General features: G+C 45.9%; 2 protein-coding genes across 2 annotated transcripts in view; one reads left to right on the top strand and one right to left on the bottom strand.

The window, feature by feature from the left end:
* The first annotated feature begins 10,308 nt into the window (after positions 1-10,308).
* Positions 10,309-12,551, top strand: LOC123121292 (BTB/POZ and MATH domain-containing protein 1). Its single transcript, XM_044541200.1, has 2 exons — positions 10,309-11,513; positions 12,226-12,551. Exons 1-2 carry the CDS (start codon positions 10,805-10,807, stop codon positions 12,234-12,236), a joined length of 720 nt encoding a protein of 239 aa, XP_044397135.1. The 5' UTR covers positions 10,309-10,804; the 3' UTR covers positions 12,237-12,551.
* A 1,331-nt stretch (positions 12,552-13,882) lies between these two features.
* LOC123121291 (cysteine desulfurase, mitochondrial) overlaps positions 13,883-17,204 on the bottom strand; it is a gene marked incomplete in the record, with an annotated part of 3,729 nt that continues 407 nt past the window's right edge. Inside the window, 2 exon segments of the mRNA XM_044541199.1 lie at positions 13,883-14,233; positions 16,148-17,204. Coding sequence (XP_044397134.1) covers positions 16,211-17,204 — 994 coding nt within the window.

The raw sequence follows: 17,204 nt of genomic DNA, 5'->3' as shown, positions 1-17,204 counted from the left end.
CACCGACTGACATGCACTAGTTGCATAAGGTGGCTAGCGGGTGTCTGTCTCTCCTACTTTAGTCGGAACGGATTCGATGAAAAGGGTCCTTATGAAGGGTAAATAGAAATTGGCAAATCACGTTGTGGTCTTACGTAGGTAAGAAACGTTCTTGCTAGAAACCTACAAACCACGTAAAAATTTGCAACAACAATTAGAGGACGTCTAACTTGTTTTTGCAGCATGTGCTATGTGATGTGATATGGCCAGAAGATGTGATGAATGATATATGTGATGTATGATATTGATCATATTCTTGTAATAGGATTCACGACTTGCATGTCGATGAGTATGATAACCGGCAGGAGCCATAGGAGTTGTCTTTATTATTTTGTATGACCTGCGTGTCATTGAATAACGCCATGTAAATTACTTTACTTTGTTGCTAAACGCGTTAGCCATAGAAGTAGAAGTAATCGTTGGCGTGAAGACTTCATGAAGACACAATGATGGAGATCATGGTGTCATGCCGGTGACGAAGATGATCATGGTGCCCCGAAGATGGAGATCAAAGGAGCATAATGATATTGGCCATATCATGTCACTATTTGATTGCATGTGATGTTTATCATGTTTTTGCGTCTTATTTGCTTAGAACGACGGTAGTAAGTAAGATGATCCCTTATGATAATTTCAAGAAAAGTGTTCCCCCTAACTGTGCACCGTTGCGAAGGTTCGTTGTTTCGAAGCACCACGTGATGATCGGGTGTGATAGATTCTAACGTTCGAATACAACGAGTGTTGACGAGCCTAGCATGTACAGACATGGCCTCGGAACACACGCAATACACTTAGGTTGACTTGACGAGCCTAGCATGTACAGACATGGCCTCGGAACACGGAGGACCGAAAGGTCGAGCATGAGTCGTATAGAAGATACGATCAACATGGAGATGTTCACCGATCTTGACTAGTCCGTCTCACGTGATGATCGGACACGGCCTAGTTAAATTCGGATCGTGTTTCACTTAGATGACTAGAGGGATGTCTATCTGAGTGGGAGTTCATTAAATAATTTGATTAGATGAACTTCATTATCATGAACTTAGTCTAAAATCTTTACACTATGTCTTGTAGATCAAATGGCCAACGTTGTCCTCAATTTCAACGCGTTCCTAGAGAAAACCAAGCTGAAAGATGATGGCAGCAACTATACGGACTGGGTCCGGAACCTGAGGATCATCCTCATAATAGCCAAGAAAGATTATGTCTTAGAAGCACCTCTAGGTGAAGCACCAATCCCTGAGAACCAAGACGTTATGAACGCTTGGCAGCAGCGTGCTGATGATTACTCCCTCGTTCAGTGCGGCATGCTTTACAGCTTAGAACCGGGTCTCCAAAAGCGTTTTGAGAAACATGGAGCATATGAGATGTTCGAGGAGCTGAAATTGGTTTTTCAAGCTCATGCCCGGGTCGAGAGATATGAGGTCTCCGACAAGTTCTTTAGCTGTAAAATGGAGGAAAATAGTTCTGTAAGTGAGCACATACTCAGAATGTCTGGGTTGCACAACCGCTTGACTCAGCTGGGAGTTAATCTCCCGGATGACGCGGTCATTGACAGAATCCTTCAGTCGCTTCCACCAAGCTTCAAGAGCTTTGTGATGAACTACAATATGCAGGGGATGGAAAAGACCATTCCTGAGGTATATTCGATGCTAAAATCAGCGGAGGTGGAAATCAGAAAAGAACATCAAGTGTTGATGGTGAATAAAACCACTAAGTTCAAGAAGGGCAAGGGTAAGAAGAACTTCAAGAAGGACGGCAAGGGAGTTGCCGCGCCCGGTAAACCAGTTACCGGGAAGAAGTCAAAGAATGGACCCAAGCCTGAGACAGAGTGCTTTTATTGCAAGGGAAGTGGTCACTGGAAGCGGAACTGCCCCAAATACTTAGCGGACAAGAAGAAGGCCGGCAACACCAAAGGTATATGTGATATACATGTAATTGATGTGTACCTTACCAGTACTCGTAGTAGCTCCTGGGTATTTGATACCGGTGCGGTTGCTCATATTTGTAACTCAAAACAGGAACTACGGAATAAACGGAGACTGGCGAAGGACGAGGTGACGATGCGCGTCGGGAATGGTTCCAAGGTCGATGTGATCGCCGTCGGCACGCTACCTCTGCATCTCCCTACGGGATTAGTTTTAAACCTCAATAATTGTTATTTAGTGACAGCTTTGAGCATGAACATTGTATCTGGATCTCGTTTAATTCGAGATGGCTACTCATTTAAATCCGAGAATAATGGTTGTTCTATTTATTTGAGAGATATGTTTTATGGTCATGCCCCGTTGGTTAATGGTTTATTCTTGATGAATCTCGAACGTGATGTTACACATGTTCATAGTGTGAATACCAAAAGATGTAAAGTTGATAACGATAGTCCCACATATCTGTGGCACTGCCGCCTTGGTCACATTGGTGTCAAGCGCATGAAGAAGGTCCATGCAGATGGACTTTTGGAGTCTCTTGATTACGAATCAGTTGACACATGCGAACCATGCCTCATGGGTAAGATGACCAAGACTCCGTTCTCCGGAACAATGGAGCGAGCAACCAACTTATTGGAAATCATACATACCGATATGTGCGGTCCAATGAGTGTTGAGGCTCACGGAGGATATCGTTATGTTCTCACTCTCACTGATGATTTAAGTAGATATGGGTATGTCTACCTAATGAAACACAAGTCTGAAACCTTTGAAAAGTTCAAGGAATTTCAGAGTGAGGTCGAGAATCAACGTGACAGGAAAATAAAATTCTTACGATCAGATCGTGTTGGAGAATATTTAAGTCACGAATTTGGTACACACTTAAGGAAATGTGGAATAGTTTCACAACTCACGCCGCCTGGAACACCTCAGAGAAATGGTGTGTCCGAACGTCGTAATCGCACTCTATTGGATATGGTGCGATCTATGATGTCTCTTACCGATTTACCGCTCTCATTTTGGGGCTATGCTTTAGAGACTGCCGCATTCACTTTAAATAGGGCTCCGTCTAAATCCGTTGAGACGACACCGTATGAATTATGGTTTGGGAAGAAACCTAAGCTGTCGTTTCTAAAAGTTTGGGGATGCGATGCTTATGTCAAAGAAACTTCAACCTGAAAAGCTCGAACCCAAGTCGGAAAAATGCGTCTTCATAGGATACCCTAAGGAAACTATTGGGTATACCTTCTACCTCAGATCCGAAGGCAAGATCTTCGTTGCCAAGAACGGGTCCTTTCTGGAGAAGGAGTTTCTCTCGAAAGAATTGAGTGGGAGGAAAGTGGAACTTGATGAGGTGATAGTCACCCCTTCCGAACCGGAAAGTAGCGCAGCGCGGGAAAATGTTCCTGTGGTGCCTACACCGACTGGGGAGGAAGTTAATGATGATGATCATGAAGCTTCGGATCAAGTTGCTACTGAACTTCGTAGGTCCACAAGGACACGTTCCGCACCAGAGTGGTACGGCAACCCTGTCCTGGAAATCATGTTGTTAGACAACGGTGAACCTTCGAACTATGAAGAAGCGATGGCGGGCCCGGATTCCGACAAATGGCTAGAAGCCATGAAATCCGAGATAGGATCCATGTATGAAAACGAAGTGTGGACTTTGACTGACTTGCCCGATGATCGGCGAGCCATAGAAAACAAATGGATCTTTAAGAAGAAGACGGACGCGGATGGTAATGTGACCATCTATAAGGCTCGACTTGTCGCTAAGGGTTATCGACAGGTTCAAGGGGTTGACTACGATGAGACTTTCTCACCCGTAGCGAAGCTGAAGTCCGTCCGAATCATGTTAGCAATTGCCGCATACTATGATTATGAGATATGGCAGATGGACGTCAAAACGGCATTCCTTAATGGCTTCCTTAAGGAAGAGTTGTATATGATGCAGCCGGAAGGTTTTGTCGATCCTAAGAATGCTAACAAAGTATGCAAGCTCCAGCGCTCAATCTATGGGCTGGTGCAAGCATCTCGGAGTTGGAACATTCACTTTGATGAAATGATCAAAGCGTTTGGGTTTACACAGACTTATGGAGAAGCCTGTGTTTACAAGAAAGTGAGTGGGGAGCTTTGTAGCATTTCTCATATTATATGTGGATGACATACTATTGATGGGAAATGATATAGAATTCTTGGAAAGTATAAAGGCCTATTTGAATAAGTGTTTTTCAATGAAGGACCTTGGAGAAGCTGCTTATATATTAGGCATCAAGATCTATAGAAATAGATCGAGACGCCTCATTGGTCTTTCACAGAGTACATACCTTGACAAGATATTGAAGAAGTTCAATATGGATCAGTCCAAGAAGGGGTTCTTTCCTATATTGCAAGGTGTGCAATTGAGCACGGCTCAATGCCCGACCACGGCAGAAGATAGAGAAAAGATGAGTGTCATCCCCTATGCCTCGGCCATAGGGTCTATTATGTATGCCATGCTGTGTACCAGACCTGATGTAAACCTTGCCGTAAGTTTGGTAGGAAGGTACCAAAGTAATCCCGGCATGGAACACTGGACAGCGGTCAAGAATATCCTGAAGTACCTGAAGAGGACTAAGAATATGTTTCTCGTTTATGGAGGTGATGAAGAGCTCGTCGTAAAGGGTTACGTCGACGCTAGCTTCGACACAGATCTGGATGACTCGAAGTCACAAACCGGATACGTGTATATTTTGAATGGAGGAGCAGTAAGCTGGTACAGTTGCAAGCAAAGCGTCGTGGCGGGATCTACATGTGAAGCGGAGTACATGGCAGCCTCGGAGGCAGCACAAGAAGCAGTCTGGATGAAGGAGTTCATTACCGACCTAGGGGTGATTCCCAATGCGTCGGGCCCGATGACTCTCTTCTGTGACAACACTGGAGCTATTGCCCTTGCGAAGGAGCCCAGGTTTCACAGGAAGACCAGGCATATCAAGCGTCGCTTCAACTCCATTCGTGAAAGTGTTCAAAATGGAGACATAGATATTTGTAAAGTACATACGGACCTGAATGTAGCAGATCCGTTGACTAAACCTCTCCCTAGAGCAAAACATGATCAACACCAGGACGCAATGGGTGTTCGATTCATCACAATGTAACTAGATTATTGACTCTAGTGCAAGTGGGAGACTGTTGGAAATATGCCCTAGAGGCAATAATAAATGGTTATTATTATATTTCTTTGTTCATGGTAATTGTCTGTTGTTCATGCTATAATTGTGTTATCCGGAAATCGTAATACATGTGTGAATACATAGACCACAACGTGTCCCTAGTAAGCCTCTAGTTGACTAGCTCGTTGATCAACAGATAGTCATGGTTTCCTGACTATGGACATTGGATGTCATTGATAACGGGATCACATCATTAGGAGAATGATGTGATGGACAAGACCCAATCCTAAGCATAGCATAAAAGATCGTGTAGTTTCGTTTGCTAGAGCTTTTCCAATGTCAAGTATCTTTTCCTTAGACCATGAGATCGTGCAACTCCCGGATACCGTAGGAGTGCTTTGGGTGTGCCAAACGTCACAACGTAACTGGGTGACTATAAAGGTGCACTACGGGTATCTCCGAAAGTGTCTGTTGGGTTGGCACGGATCGAGACTGGGATTTGTCACTCCGTGTGACGGAGAGGTATCTCTGGGCCCACTCGGTAATGCATCATCATAATGAGCTCTATGTGACTAAGGCGTTGGTCACGGGATCATGCATTGCGGTACGAGTAAAGAGACTTGCCGGTAACGAGATTGAACAAGGTATTGGGATACCGACGATCGAATCTCGGGCAAGTAACATACCGATTGACAAAGGGAATTGTATACGGGATTGATTGAATCCTCGACACCGTGGTTCATCCGATGAGATCATCGTGGAACATGTGGGAGCCAACATGGGTATCCAGATCCCGCTGTTGGTTATTGACCGGAGAGGCGTCTCGGTCATGTCTGCATGTCTCCCAAACCCGTAGGGTCTACACACTTAAGGTTCGGTGACGCTAGGGTTGTAGAGATATGTGTATGCGGAAACCCGAAAGTTGTTCGGAGACCCGGATGAGATCCCGGACGTCACGAGAGGTTCCGGAATGGTCCGGAGGTGAAGAATTATATATAGGAAGTCAAGTTTCGGCCACCGGGAAAGTTTCGGGGGTTACCGGTATTGTACCGGGACCACCGGAAGGGTCCCGGGGTTCCACCGGGTGGGGCCACCTATCCCGGAGGGCCCCATGGGCTGAAGTGGGAAGGGAACCAGCCCCTAGTGGGTTGGGCGCCCCCCCATGGGCCTCCCCCCATGCGCCTAGGGTTGGGAACCCTAGGGTGGGGGGGCTTCCCACTTGCCTTGGGGGGCAAGGCATCCCCCTTGGCCGCCGCCCCCCCACCCTAGATGGGTTTGGCCGGCGCCCCCCCTCCCAAGGGGGCCTATATAAAGGGGGGGAGGGAGGGCAGTAACATCTCAGCCTTGGGCGCCTCCCTCCTCCCCTGCTACACCTCTCCCTCTCGCAGAAGCTCGGCGAAGCCCTGCCGAGACCCGCTACATCCACCACCACGCCGTCGTGCTGCTGGATCTCCATCAACCTCTCCTTCCCCTTACTGGATCAAGAAGGAGGAGACGTCGCTGCACCGTACGTGTGTTGAACGCGAAGGTGCCGTCCGTTCGGCACTCGGTCATCGGTGATTTGGATCACGGCGAGTACGACTACGTCATCCACGTTCATTGGAACACTTCCGCTCGCGATCTACAAGGGTATGTAGATGCACTCCTTTCCCCTCGTTGCTAGTATACTCCATAGATGCATCTTGGTGAGCGTAGGAAAATTTTAAATTATGCTACGATTCCCAACAGTTTTTACGTGGCTTGTATAGGTTTCTAGCAAGAACGTTTCTTACCTACGTAAAACCACAACATGATTTGCCAATTTCTATTTACCCTTCATAAGGACCCTTTTCATCGAATCCGTTCCGACTAAAGTAGGAGAGACAGACACCCGCTAGCCACCTTATGCAACTAGTGCATGTCAGTCGGTGGAACCTGTCTCACGTAAGCGTACGTGTAAGGTCGGTCCGGGCCGCTTCATCCCACAATACCGCCGAAACAAGATACGACTAGTAGCGGCAAGAAGAATTGGCAACATCAACGCCCACAACTGCTTTGTGTTCTACTCGTGCATAGTAACTACGCATAGGCCTGGCTCTGATACCACTGTTGGGAATCGTAGCATAATTTTAAAAAATTTCTACGCTCACCAAGATCCATCTATGGAGTATACTAGCAACGAGGGGAAAGGAGTGCATCTACATACCCTTGTAGATCGCGAGCGGAAGTGTTCCAATGAACGTTGTTGACGGAGTCGTACTCGCCGTGATTCAAATCACCGATGACCGAGTGCCGAACGGACGGCACCTCCGCGTTTAACACACGTACGGTGCAGCAACGTCTCCTCCTTCTTGATCCAGCAAGGGGAAGGAGAGGTTGATGGAGATCCAGCAGCACGACGGCGTGGTGGTGGATGTAGCGGGATGTCGGCAGGGCTTCGCCGAGCTTCTGCGAGAGGGAGAGGTGTAGCAGGGGAGGAGGGAGGCGCCCAAGGCTGTAATACTAGTGCCCTCCCTCCCCCCTTTATATAGGCCCCCTGGGAGGGGGGCGCCGGCCAAGATCCCATCAAGGGAGGGGGCGGCGGCCAAGGGGGGAGACTTGCCCCCCAAGGCAAGTGGGGCGCCCCCCACCCTAGGGTTTCCAACCCTAGGCGCAGGGGGAGGCCCATGGGGGGCGCCCCAGCCCACTAGGGGCTGGTTCCCTTCCCACTTCAGCCCATGGGGCCCTCCGGGATAGGTGGCGCCACCCGGTGGACCCCCGGGACCCTTCCGGCGGTCCCGGTACAATACCGATAACCCCCGAAACTTTCCCGGTGGCCGAAACTTGACTTCCTATATATAATTCTTCACCTCCGGACCATTCCGGAACTCCTCGTGACGTCCGGGATCTCATCCTGGACTCCGAACAACTTTCGAGTTTCCGCATACTCATATCTCTACAACCCTAGCGTCACCGAACCTTAAGTGTGTAGACCCTACGGGTTCGGGAGACATGCAGACATGACCGAGACGCCTCTCCGGTCAATAACCAACAGTGGGATCTGGATACCCATGTTGGCTCCCACATGTTCCACGATGATCTCATCGGATGAACCACGGTGTCGAGGATTCAATCAATCCCGTATACAATTCCCTTTGTCAATCGGTATGTTACTTGCCCGAGATTCGATCGTCGGTATCCCAATACCTTGTTCAATCTCGTTACCGGCAAGTCTCTTTACTCGTACCGCAATGCATGATCCCGTGACCAACGCCTTAGTCACATAGAGCTCATTATGATGATGCATTACCGAGTGGGCCCAGAGATACCTCTCCGTCACACGGAGTGACAAATCCCAGTCTCGATCCGTGCCAACCCAACAGACACTTTCGGAGATACCCGTAGTGCACCTTTATAGTCACCCAGTTACGTTGTGACGTTTGGCACACCCAAAGCACTCCTACGGTATCCGGGAGTTGCACGATCTCATGGTCTAAGGAAAAGATACTTGACATTGGAAAAGCTCTAGCAAACGAAACTACACGATCTTTTATGCTATGCTTAGGATTGGGTCTTGTCCATCACATCATTCTCCTAATGATGTGATCCCGTTATCAATGACATCCAATGTCCATAGTCAGGAAACCATGACTATCTGTTGATCAACGAGCTAGTCAACTAGAGGCTTACTAGGGACACGTTGTGGTCTATGTATTCACACATGTATTACGATTTCCGGATAACACAATTATAGCATGAACAACAGACAATTACCATGAACAAAGAAATATAATAATAACCATTTATTATTGCCTCTAGGGCATATTTCCAACACCAATACACTTAGAATGCATATACAAAGTCAATAATTGAGGCTCTAAATGCATGTAATTACATGTTCTTACACACACACAGACACACACACGCAAGTTTATGGAATTAAACTGATTAACTCGAACTAAGAACTCGAGGTGACGTGAACAAAACAATAGCAGACATGGCTATATTTGTTTTCTGCACTATTATTCATGATAAGAAGAAATATACTTCTCTATTATTGAAGCAAAATATATACTGGAGGCACTGAGAAATGGCAGATGTACCTGGGAATACAAAAATCAACATACATTAGCCGACGTGTTTAAGTTTATGGGTACCGGAACTTGTTTGATCAATTTCTTTGCAACAGATTCAGTGTTAGAGACAGCAGTATGCATAATATAATCTAGTATCACTTACTGTTAGAACTTGAAATTTTAGGAAGTGGTGCACATAGAGAGGTAAAATGAAGATTTCATTTGCCACAAGTAGTAACGTACCTAACCTTTTTTTATCTCATTTCCTAGTAGTAGAACCTGCTGATGGTATGTTTATGAAAAATGAGAGACCTATGGTAGGTTTGAATGTTTGGCAACATGAACAGTGCAGACAGAGTGCCTAGGAGCAAACAAATAAGAAAACACTTGTTAATGAGGCATTGTTTCTAGTTCATGTGGAATGATTCAGTCAATCCTTCACCAATCTCGCATGGCTCTGCAAACAACAAATATAAATATTTTGAAACTGGGATTTGTTCAAACACTTCCTATCAAGAGAAGATATTTGTACGGACGAACTGGAAGGAGTAAAAGGGAAAATCCAAAAGCAGGTTTACAAAAACTTGTCTCAAGATCATAATGTCATCTAAAAGACAACAACAACTGGATGAAGAGATCAACTTGTAAGGCATAAGAACTTACCTGGACGAAAGATGCGGGCGAGGGGAGCGGAAGCGGAGGTACGATGGCGATAGTGCCCGCCGCCGGCGCTGAGCCGAATTGCGGCATCTCCGCGCATCGCGGGGGACTGGGAGGTCGGCGTCGGCATAGATTTTTCTCTTTGGAAGGTGGACTGGGTTTTTCCTTGAGCAGTCGAAGGTGGGACTGGTGGAGTATACACGGAAGCTACATGGGCTTTTGGCCGCTGACGGGCCCGTTAAACAAGGTGATACCTAGCTCGGTTTGTGGAGCAGCGGCCCGACTACATGTGTGCTGAATGGATCGTGACGTGATGATAATGACCTGTGACGCTTGTTGCGTTGACGGATAGATTTGGTTCGTTACTGGGTTGATCCGACGGCTAACGACACCAAAACATTGTGGTGGCTCGTAAGTGGCTGAGTTATACTGTTTAGTAATTCCTGTGAACTCTTTCATAGATCAATACCGCGCCCACGCAACGCTCGAGTTAGTAGCACCATTCCGAACCCTAACCCCTCGAAAAAAAAAAACAGTCCCAACCCTAGCCGCACTCCACACTCTCAGTTCCTCTCCCCGGTCCCTATCGCACCCCTCTTCCTGCCGCCACCCACCATCCCCGCCGGCAGCAGCCTGCGAAGATCCGTGTAGATCGCCGACGCCGGCGCCGCCGCTTCCCGGATCTGCATATCGCTGCCGCCTGCCGCTGTCGGTTCCCCCTTTAGAATCGATCGAGGTCAAATCCTCGAGGGTTCATCATGGCCCATCAGATTGCGAAATACTCCCAACAAGAGACAGCCGCATCTTCCATTTCCGGGTAAGACTCTCGTCGCCCGAGGGTCCTAGTCATGTAAACGCGAGCACCGTCGTTGCTGGATGCAAATGCGAAGCTGTTTACCTGCCTCTACAGTCGAGCCCCGAAATCGTAGTCCTCGTCACAGTGCGGCGTAACCCCGATCTGGAGGGCGATCCCAAGGTGTCTACACACATGGTTTTACTCGACAAGACCGGCTCACCAGCGCCTTCCATGGGGACAGGGACGGCGACGAACATGGACAACTCTATCCCTGGGTTGATTGGATGTTACATTCTGATAGCAAGGAGAGATGAAGTCAAGGCGAACTGTGTGGTCGACAACTACTTTGTGGTGTTGTGCTCTGTGGACATCAACTGGACATCTCCAACTTCATCGCTGAAGCAGGAGCTCCCGAGTTTGGGTCATGATCTTGCCATGATGTGGGATAAACAAGGTCTCACCGATGTTTCCTTCCATGTTGGCGGGGAGAGCTTCAGCGCACATCGCCTTGTGCTTGCTACCCGATTGTCAGTCTACAGAGCAGAGCTTTATGGTCTGATGGCTGAAAGCAAGATGGCATCTATCACCATCCATGACATGAAAGCCTCTACCTTCAAATTTATGCTCTATTACATATATCATGGTTCACTCCCTGATGCTGGCAAGGCAGATATTTCTTCCCCCATGGCACAGTACCAGCATCTGCTTGTAGCCGCTGATAGGTATGGGGTGGAGGGGCTAAAGAAGATCTGTGAGGACAAGCTATGTTGCAATGGTATCACGACGGACACTGTGGTTTCAATGTTGGAACTTGCGGAGGCCCATGTCTGCCCCAAACTCAAAGCTAGGTGCTTTGATTTCCTCACCGATGGTGACAATTTCAAGATGGTCGTGACGTCAAGTGAGTACCTCCATTTGATGTAGAACTTTCCGACTCTCTTGGTTGAAGCGTGGAATAGGTTCAAGATAGCGCATGGAAAACCGACCATCGTTGAACCTGGTTCACACAGGAAAGCTAGAGTAAACTAGAGTATATTAGGCATGATAATGGAATGGTGATACAGAAATGTTTGGTTATTCCAAGCCTGTTATATTGGCATTTCCTTCGTTGACTATCCTTTGTGCTTAGTACTATTTTGCAGTACAGTACTCCTAACGTAGCTATCATGGCTTCAGGTTACCGTTCGATTTCTATAGAAGTCATGCCAACAATCGTATCCCAGTTGTATGCTGTTCTTCTGTGCCTGTTTATATCTAGCCTTTTAGTTTAAGCAACAGTTGCAAGTTGAAATGAAAATTTATGCTACATTTGTCATATTATTGGTGGAATTTCTCTGGACACGACCTTTAACATCCAACCTCACTGTGATCCTGTGTCTCATTTTTGAAGTAGCAATTTGATACATGGTGGTTAACTAGTGTTGTCGTGAAAAAATCACCGGGCGCCTAGCACTACTCTATTATTGGGGGCAAGTGGGAACAGTTTACAATGATTCCAGTGCATGGGACAACTTATATTTCTCTTATTTATACAGTCAGCAGCGGTTAAGTTTGGCTGTCCTTTCTTTCAGTTTTTTGATAGAAGTTAGTTTGGCTGTTGATGCAACTGGCAGCAAGCTATTGAGTGCTTGGGAGAAACACGGCGGCGGTGACAACAGGAGAGCACACGGTGTGGGGGCATGGTGGAGATCCCTTGGAAGAGCAGAGCAGAGCAGTATCCTGCGAGGTTGAGTTCTGTTTTCTCTCCAGCATCTGTCGGATTTTAAGCATGGGCTCCTCTGGTCTGTAAAATCTTATAGGTGAATTGGGCTCAAACCTAGCGAGAACGACCAGCCTAGCACGTTAACTAGGTCGCACATATTCATATACCAGTGTCCTTCCTGAGAGCGGGATTGCAGCACCCGAGCTCCACTGCTCTCTATTTAAACATTTTGAAATTTGTGTTTTTGAAGTTTCAAAAAAATGTGAATTTTTTACCGGGGATATATATACACATTCCAAATACCTGTGGCAAGTTACGGTAGAAATCTTGTTTTGTTTTGGGCTATAGAAAAAAAAAACAAATTCCTGACACTATATAGGAGAAAAGGGGTGCCAATTCTGTCAGAAATTTCTCTTTTTTGTATTTCCCAAAATACAAAGTATTTCTTTTTCAGATTTTTACCGGCCTTAGTAATGTGTATATGTATTCACGTATTTGATTTAAGAAAAAAAAATAGCAACGGAAGTGTGTTTTCAAAAATTTCAAATATCAAGAGTCATGGAGCCCGGTAGCTGCAGGCACTTTTCGTGTCCTTCCTCCAATATTCTCACTTCTCTTGTGTCTCTTACCACTGGAAATGACTGATATTTCAAAGATGTGCCCTTTTTAAAAAATCATAGTGGCCTCTTTATTACTTAGTGTCAAAAATGCTCTTATATTGTGGGACGGAGGGAGTAGATTGTAACCACAGTTACATCCTCAAGCAATACAGGGCATCTGGCCACTCTTGCAAGTTCACGAGCTACCCTATTAGTATTAGCTTCTCTATGAAAATGTTCAATAATACTTTTGAGGAAAGTCAAATGCCCTGTTGGCCTGCCTTGACAGTGTATAGAGCAAGCCGAGCAATGACATTTAGTTACCAGCATATCCAGTCCTTGGTTAGGACAAAGGTGCGACAATCTTGCTGCCAAGCTTGATGTATCGGACTGCAGCACAGCTTCGTCGGGGAGAGGAATGAACGCTGGTTGTCTATGGGTAGCAGAAGCTGCGGAATGAACAGTGAGACAGAGGTCCCAAAGAGAAATACCAAATATGTGAACGCTGATGCAATCCGCACGCCCTAGAGCGAACTTCAGATGAGTCCTGCTTGGTGCTTGCTAAATTACTCATGTTACAGAATTCCTATGTGCCGTATACGGACCATAAAACAGAGTACACCGACCGCACCCATGCCACTACCACATCACCAGTACATTACTTTTTCTGAACTGAAATCAGGACTACATTCGGCCTACACCGTTTCATTTGGATGGGCGTACCATAGATTAAAACAACTGCCTCCATTCCTAAATATAGCTCTTTTTAGAGATTCCAATGCGGATTACATACAGAGCAAAATGAGTGAATCTACACTCTAAAATATGTAAATCTACACTCTAAAATATATCTATATACGTCCGTATATATATTTAGTAACGGAGGGAGTATTGGCTTCTAGTATTGACAATAGATGCAGTGAATGGAATGGATGATATGGCAACTCAAGCTCGAAGCCACCCACGACACAAGTTAAACATTGCCCCCACCAGATTATTGAGATGTTACCAGAATAACAATAAATCAGAACCAAAGAGTACATATCTCTTGTCATAACAAACTGAAAGAATACCAAAACCATATCTGCAGCAATAACACATACACAGCGCTGTAACTAGTTCAAACTGTCCTTCAACAGATACAACAGCAAGTATCATTATTTCGTGTTTTGATACATTCCAGCTAGAGAACAAATCTAACTCTCGCCAGATTGTTTCAGTGCTGCCAAAGATGCCTCCTTACATAATACTCATCGATCATCTTCGCAGATCTATCATTATGATTAGGATGCCAACACTATCTTCAACTACCAAACGTGCCTGAAATAATTCAACCATGTACTGTATTAGACAGTTGTACCGAGTCAGAGTATATGGCAACTGTAGGTTACTGAAGCATGAGTTTTCTTTTTAAGAGTGCCTTCCATATAACCATAGCTACGGAAAAATGATCTTAGTATTGCAGAAATACCTGCAGCACTGACCCAGTTACGAGACCAACGGTCCAAGCAAAGATTATATACTCTGAACATACCATTTTGATGTAGATCATTGTAAGAACTGTTACAGTGTGTGAACATGAGAATTAAGTACCTTGCTAAGCCTATTATTTTCTACAACAAAACGGCACTAAAAATGTACCAAAGGTAGAGAAACGCTGATGCGGACAGAGATAAGGATACTGAATGCACCAAAACATTGAAGAACACAACCAAGAGTATGATTAAAATTGGACAATACATATACAACCGAAGGAACAGGAGAACAACATATACACACAGAATTTTATCTAGATGAATTCATATGGTAAATTAGTATGAAGCCATGCTCTTATAGTATTATGAAGATTAGATTCTTTGATGCAAATAACGGAAGTATGTGAGAAACAAAACACCAGACTGGAAGGAACATAGAATGTAAGACTGAGATTGATAGTTATAAACTTATCTATCTTAAACACAATATGAACTAAAATAAACAGGAGTTGAGAAGTCAAAGAACTAAAGTGGATATGCAAACATCAGATAGAATCATAAACAACATACAGAACAAAGGCTGCATGGAACAAATAAACAGACTACCTATAAAAACAGAAAACCATGTGACATTTGAGTTATTGGCAAAATGCAATTCAGTTACAATGTCATATGATCAGGTCACTTTGGTGTAAGGTGCTCTACAAAATCAGGCTGCGAAGTAAGCATGCCCTTTGAATTTCATGATGACCTGTTGCGAAGCAAACAAACTAAGACATCAAGTCATCAAGTGACAGTGTTCAAGGAAGCGTTTTTAAGCGACGCTTAAGCGCTGAGCGATGGCAAACTGCTTTGCTTTTGCCCTAAGCGGTAGATTAAGCGATTTTATAAAAATATTGGCCAGAATTTGGTTATTTTATAACTAAGTTTGCTTGTCTGCTTGCACAATAATGACAATATGCCATTTATCTTCTTGTTAGGCTCTGTTCGGGAACTACTTCGTTCATATTCTGGCAAAATTCTGGCCACATGATCTCCATTAGTTATGACTATTTGAACTGAACTGCATTTTAGTTGTTATTTTGCTTGCCATGTGAACCTGATGTGTGTATTCACTATGGTGTGAACTGTATTTTAGATGCTATTTAATTACCCATGTGCCATGTTTCCTATTTTCCTGTGTATATTATTCAAAATCTGTCAAAGTCTAGCCAATTTCAAAACACGCTAAAGCGCCCATTGCTCTAAGCTGTGGCCTTCCGCTTCGCTTACGCTTTACGCTTTTTTGAACATTGCCAAGTGAACAACATATTAATTTCAGACGTTCAGCTTGGAGATATTTTTTTTCATTTAAAGATATCCTTCAAGCAAGACATTGTGCTGTCCATTTCTATATTAGCACAAAATTTGCAACATCCCGTTGTAGAAATAACATGGTAATGAAGGGATCAACAACCAACGATTTCATGTTCTGCTGCACTTAACCTTGCATTTTAACCATCATTGCATATTATGTTCTATTAATCAGGTTCTCAAAGTGATCTGCGGTAATTTTACATAGAAAGCAAACTGCCACAAACAAATGATTGTAGCTTATTACTGAGAAAACATTGCACACACGGTAACATTCTCAAAACTTAGCCAGCGGTGGCCTACCAGATTTAAGGAGTATTCAAGGTCACTCACTTCCACTAGCAGGTATAGTACATATTGCCTTATGAAAAAAAACAAGATATAAGAACAGCTAAAGGCCATATACCTATGTATGTGTCCATCCGAGCACATCTAAAGCAGTCCAGCGAACAGCATTGTGAAAAGAGTCTCAGTGCTGCGACCACTGGATGCTCTTGATGTCGATGCCTGCCTTAGCCATCTCATAGAGTGGACTCATCTCACGGAGCTTAAGCACCTGATGGACAGTGAGCTCAGTTGCTCTGTCCACCTCTTCCTCGGTGGTGAAGCGGCCAATGCCAAAGCGAATCGAGGTGTGTGCCATGTCCTCATCCACACCAAGCGCCCGGAGCACATAGGAAGGCTCCAAACTAGCACTGGTGCATGCGCTGCCACTTGACACAGCCACCTCCTTCAGCCCCATCAGCAAGCTCTCGCCCTCGACATATGCAAATGACAAGTTCAGGTTGCCCGCATACCGGTGCTCCATGCTACCATTGATGACAACATCATCAACCTTGGAACGGATGCCATCAAGCAGACGCTGCTGCAGAGCGCTAACTCTCCTCTCGTCGTAGTCCATCTCTTTGGCTGCAATTTCGCAGGCAGCACCAAATCCAACAACGATGGGCGTGGGCACCGTACCACTGCGGATGCCCCGTTCCTGGCCACCTCCACTCATCTGTGGCTCCACACGAATGCGAGGGCGGCGGCGCAGGTAGAGCGCACCGACACCCTTGGGTCCATAAATCTTGTGCGCGGACAGTGACATGAGTCCAATCCCCATCTGGTTGACATCAATTGGGATCTTCCCGAGAGCCTGAGCCGCGTCTGTGTGGAAGGGCACGCCCTTCTCGCGGCAGATGCGGCCAATCTCCTCGAGCGGCTGGACAACGCCGATCTCGTTGTTGACGGCCATGACGGAGACGAGGCCAGTGTCGGGGCGGATGGCATCGGCGAGCTGCGCGACGTCAATGAGGCCGTCGGGGCGAACGGGGAGGTAGGTGACCTCGAAGCCCTCTTGCTGGAGGTACCTGCAGGAGTCGAGGACGCACTTGTGCTCGGTCTGGGTGGTGATGACGTGGCGGCGGCGGTCGCGGTAGAAGTGCATGACGCCCTTGACGGCGATGTTGTTGCACTCGGTG

Source organism: Triticum aestivum, chromosome 5D (genome assembly GCF_018294505.1).
Source record: "Triticum aestivum cultivar Chinese Spring chromosome 5D, IWGSC CS RefSeq v2.1, whole genome shotgun sequence".
In the NCBI taxonomy this organism is placed as follows: Eukaryota; Viridiplantae; Streptophyta; class Magnoliopsida; order Poales; family Poaceae; genus Triticum; species Triticum aestivum.
This window is presented reverse-complemented; position numbering and strand designations above follow the sequence as displayed.

What these genes read in the sequence shown, in the direction of transcription:
- LOC123121292 (XM_044541200.1), top strand. Translation starts at nt 10,805, where the DNA reads ATGGTTTTACTCGACAAGACCGGCTCACCAGCGCCTTCCATGGGGACA.